A 4,277-nucleotide genomic window follows, 5' to 3' on the forward strand; every position below is an offset into this window, starting at 1 on the left:
GGCTCGAGGGCCGGCCGTGTGTTCGCTGGCCTCCAGGGTTGGCTTAAACGATGAAAACGTGCTGCCCCGTTACCATGATTCGTTTAAAAAAATAAAAGAAACTGTGTTCCGGGATGTTTCCCGATGTTTTCAGTGTGGATCCCAGACTCTGCCGCAGCTCCGATGCCGCAGGTTGGTCCTGGCAGCGGTGATGGGGTCTCGGTGGGTAGCTTGGCGACCTGCTCCAGGTGCCACCTCTCCGGGCAGTTCGTTAGCTGGCGGGGACAAGCTGGGGTCTGTCCTGAGCCCCTGCGCCCGTGCCTCTGAGGAGAAGGGCAGAGGGGTGTGCGGAAATTCACCCTGCCCGACTTCCCGGGGATGCGAACCTTTGCAGCGTCGACCCCGAACTGGGCGAACAGCCGGAAAGACCCCTTGGCATTTATTAGGGGGGGTGTAGGCTGCTCGCTGCTGTGGGAATGAAATCCCTACACCCTTCAAACGGTTTCACTGCTTTCAAAACATTGTTTATGAATGGAGATGTGCGTAATTCCTGATAAAACCACTGACAGTAACACAGAAGGGTGGAACCACAGCATGGTTTGGGTTGGAAGGGACCTTAAAGATCATCCAGTCCCACCCCCTGCCATGGGCAGGGACACCTTCCACTAGACCAGGTTGCTCAAAGCCACATCCAGCCTGGCCTTGAAGACATCCAGGGATGGGGCATCCACAGCTTCCCTGGGCAACTTCAGAGCACTTAAGCATCTTTTAAAATAGAAGTTTGAGTTGGAGTGAAGGAAGCTTAATTTTTAAATGCATGTTCCTCTGTTATGCTGAAGAGACACCCTGAACTTAGAACTTTCTTTCAAATTCATTGTTCACTAAAAAGTACAATTTATCAAAAATTCACCTATTTGCACTGATTGATATGCACAGACCGTGCAGATAGCTCTTCACCAATTAATTCATTTAGCGAAACGAGCAAGTCAGCAGCGTTGTAAAACAGAGTCGTGGTCTAAAAACCTAAGTAAGAGAGAAGTGATCTGTGGGTCACAGACGTTACGAATGAATTGCCAGGTCAGATTGCTGATAGGGTTGTTGAAAACTACTAGAGTGGTTGAGAAAAACGGGTAGGAGATGGGCAGCTCTGGATTTGGCTCCTGCCTTTGGTCGAGCTGTTTGTTGCTAAGCTTTTGCTCGCACAGGTTAAGCAAACCATTTTTCTATCAAATAACGGACAAATTTCTGATGTGCCAGTAAAGTGAGGATAAGTTGCACATGATAGTTTTGTAAAAGAATATGTAGATTTGCTCTTTTTTTGTCTAAGAGGAAAAAAATTATGCTTGTACTCCATCAGATGTATACAGTAGTGCATGGCAGTTTGTGACACTTTTAATGTCCTTTATCTTAAACGGGAGAAATCGAGGCCTCAACACTCCTCTGCTGCTATTCTGCTTTTCTTTTTTTCTGGCTGCTAATTGGATTAAAAGCTGTTTTGGTTACTATGGCATCCCGTGAGGAGATTACTGTCTGTGAAGACGAATTAAGGTAAAATATCGGAAGTGTGGTATGAGCAGATTGGGAAAGATATCCGCAGTTCCGGGGTCGCTTGTGACTGTATCTGAAGTTTGCAAATTACTTAAGTGAAAGGATATCTTGCCAGATCTCCTCCCCTGTGTTTGTGTATGCAGAGCTGCATTTCTGAATGCTGTAGGTAACGTTTTTGAGAGAGATTACAGGCAAACCTGGTAACAGGTAACAGCTGAACTGGACATGCTGACTGTTTTTCAAGCTTAAGAGGCTAAAACGCTTGCTCAGAGACCAGTCAAAATCCTGTATTTTCACACCTGGTGAGAAATCACAGAGCTGTCCAGGAGCATCTGCATTCTCAGTACAATTCTGTAACCGTGCTGTCACCTGCAATGTAAGTTTTAGAGGTTAGATGGATATGTATGTGTTTGTATGGTGGTTGTCAAAGTGAGTCTGTTCAACTGTTCGTATTTTGTGATATTTTGTCATAGTGGAATGTTTGAAAAACATGAAAACATAAGCAGTTCTGCAAGCTTATTCTTTCAGGTCTCATTTTTCATTTGCAAAAGTGACTTGCCCCGAAGCAGTGAAGCTCTGAGCTATAGACATCAGTAACTGAACTCTTCCAAGGACAGTTAATTTCCTTTGTCGGTGTTTCCGTAGGTCTCAGTACAGCTACTTGGAGAAGATGACGGATTTGGTGGCGGTTTGGGAAGTAGCTCTGAGTGACGGCGTTCATAAGATCGAATTTGAGCATGGGACCACTTCAGGAAAGCGAGTCGTCTATGTTGACGGAAAGGTGAAGTTGCTGCGCGCTCGGAATTCACTGTCATGCAGACTGTGTAAGTGCTCTGCCGCGCAGCAGGCATCAGAGCACACGAGAGACTAAGAAATGCAAGTGAGGTATATTCAGTGGGTTAACCTTACCTCATGTAACGAACTGCACCGTTCTTATTTTCAGTTGCAGTTGAGGTGTGAGTATTCATGATGCGCTTTGCTGTCCCTGGGCAGAGGCACTCTGGATGTACGAAATAACCGTGTGTTCGTCCTTTCTGAAAGGACACATAAGGACTGAGCCGTTTCCTGAGTTTTAGTTCATTTTTTTAATACTGAAACGTGCATTCAGGTTTGTCAATTAATACCCATTGTCTTGATTTTATTCTACAGGAAGAAATAAGGAAAGAATGGATGTTTAAGCTAGTGGGTAAAGAAACGTTCACAGTTGGAGCAAGCGGAACAAAAGCTACTATCAACATCGATGCAGTCAGTGGCTTTGCCTATGAATATACTTTGGAGATCAACGGGAAGAGCCTCAAGAAGTACATGGAGAACAGGTCAAAAACCACCAACACTTGGGTACTGAGCTTGGGTGGTACAGAGTACAGGGTAGTTCTCGGTAAGTGCACACTGAGTGGCTTCACGCTCTGAATTAACCTCTGTGCCTTTAGTAACCGGTGATTTAGAGACGGCGCAGTTCAGCCCCTAGTGCTGTTGCACTGTAAAATCCGGGGTGGTCTGGGAGTTTGGAATTAGATGCCAAAGACAGTGTGAGAAATAACAGTCTCGTTACCCCTGTGTGAGCCAGCTGTCAGTGTTCTGTTTACAGCAGCATGGCCGCGACTGAAAACTAGGAAAGGCTGGAAGGAGTTATGGCTTCTGTATCCATAGAGCTGCCCCAGCATGGCAGTTCTCCAGGTGAAGCATGCTACAGAGGTGTCACCTGCCTTGTGATCAAACCTGCCGCGTGTGGCAGTTTAACGGGGTTACCAGGCTTTCCTCCCAAAACTCGTAAGCCAAAAAGTCGAGGAGTCCGCAGCTGGAGGAGTGCGGCAGTGGTGTTCTACATTTGGGATAGGCTAATCGGCATCCTTTTTTCTGCATCACTTCCTAACTACAAATTTGATTCAAAAACTTCAGGTGATGTTTTTTCACTTTCTTAATAGCACGGCAATACGTGTCTTCTGCCCCCCTTTCCCAAATGCATTACAAGCAGATGGGAAGAAGGGGTCCCCTGAGGAATTTGTCTGGGGCATCTAGTGAGAAAACTTCCACTTAGGTACTGCTGTATCGTTAGGCCTGGAGACATGAAACCCTGGGCTGTGATTTCTCCTTAAGCCTCAGGGCAGAATGAGTTGTCCTAAGATGAAGGGGGGCGGGGAAGAAAGACGATTTTAATGCCAGAAAGAGATTAGTCTCCTCACACACTCCTAATCTCCCCATGCTTACTTAAAAGGCAAGGGGTGTTCAGCTCTCTCCTGATGTCCTGTGGATGACTGTGTCAGAGCAAAATATTGTAAGGAGGATGTACTGGGAGAAATAAAAGAAATAAAAGATGATTCTGTTTCAAACGAAAGAAATAAATAGCTAAGATTGATATTGAAAGTGGTACTTGGGTTTTCAAGGAGATTTTAGGAATACACACAGTTTGATGGATGTTAATGCTGCTTTTGATTTAAACTGACCTGGAAAAAAAATGCTAGAGCTTCAGTGAATGAACAGTACTCAAATAATTAGCAGGAATTACTTAATTTTTCTGTCTTCAAGATCCTCAGTTTAAGAAGGATTTGTGGTTTCGCATCTCTGACAGGGTTCAGGACACCCCAGAGTTCATAGCCAGGGCTAGGGAGAGGTAAAAATGTGTATCCTGAGCACAAGTCGTTTGCCCACTGCTGACAGAGCCTCCCATCTCCAATGGAAGCACAATCCCTGTAGCCCAGGTACTACGTGGCTCATTAGGAATTTCTTTTGGGAAAGTCAAATTCAGCAGG

The 4,277-nt window shown here is 45.5% G+C and overlaps 1 protein-coding gene across 1 annotated transcript in view; it reads left to right on the forward strand.

The window, feature by feature from the left end:
* Window positions 1–2,173: 2,173 nt before the first annotated feature.
* The window catches only part of FAIM (Fas apoptotic inhibitory molecule), a 4,141-nt gene continuing 2,037 nt past the window's right edge, over window positions 2,174–4,277 (forward strand). Inside the window, exons 1-2 of the mRNA XM_010158530.1 lie at window positions 2,174–2,308; window positions 2,677–2,905. Coding sequence (XP_010156832.1) covers window positions 2,198–2,308; window positions 2,677–2,905 — 340 coding nt within the window. The 5' untranslated portion in view covers window positions 2,174–2,197. The remainder of the gene's footprint in view (window positions 2,309–2,676; window positions 2,906–4,277) is intronic.

Source organism: Eurypyga helias, unplaced genomic scaffold, assembly GCF_000690775.1.
Source record: "Eurypyga helias isolate BGI_N326 unplaced genomic scaffold, ASM69077v1 scaffold30799, whole genome shotgun sequence".
NCBI classification, from domain to species: Eukaryota; Metazoa; Chordata; class Aves; order Eurypygiformes; family Eurypygidae; genus Eurypyga; species Eurypyga helias.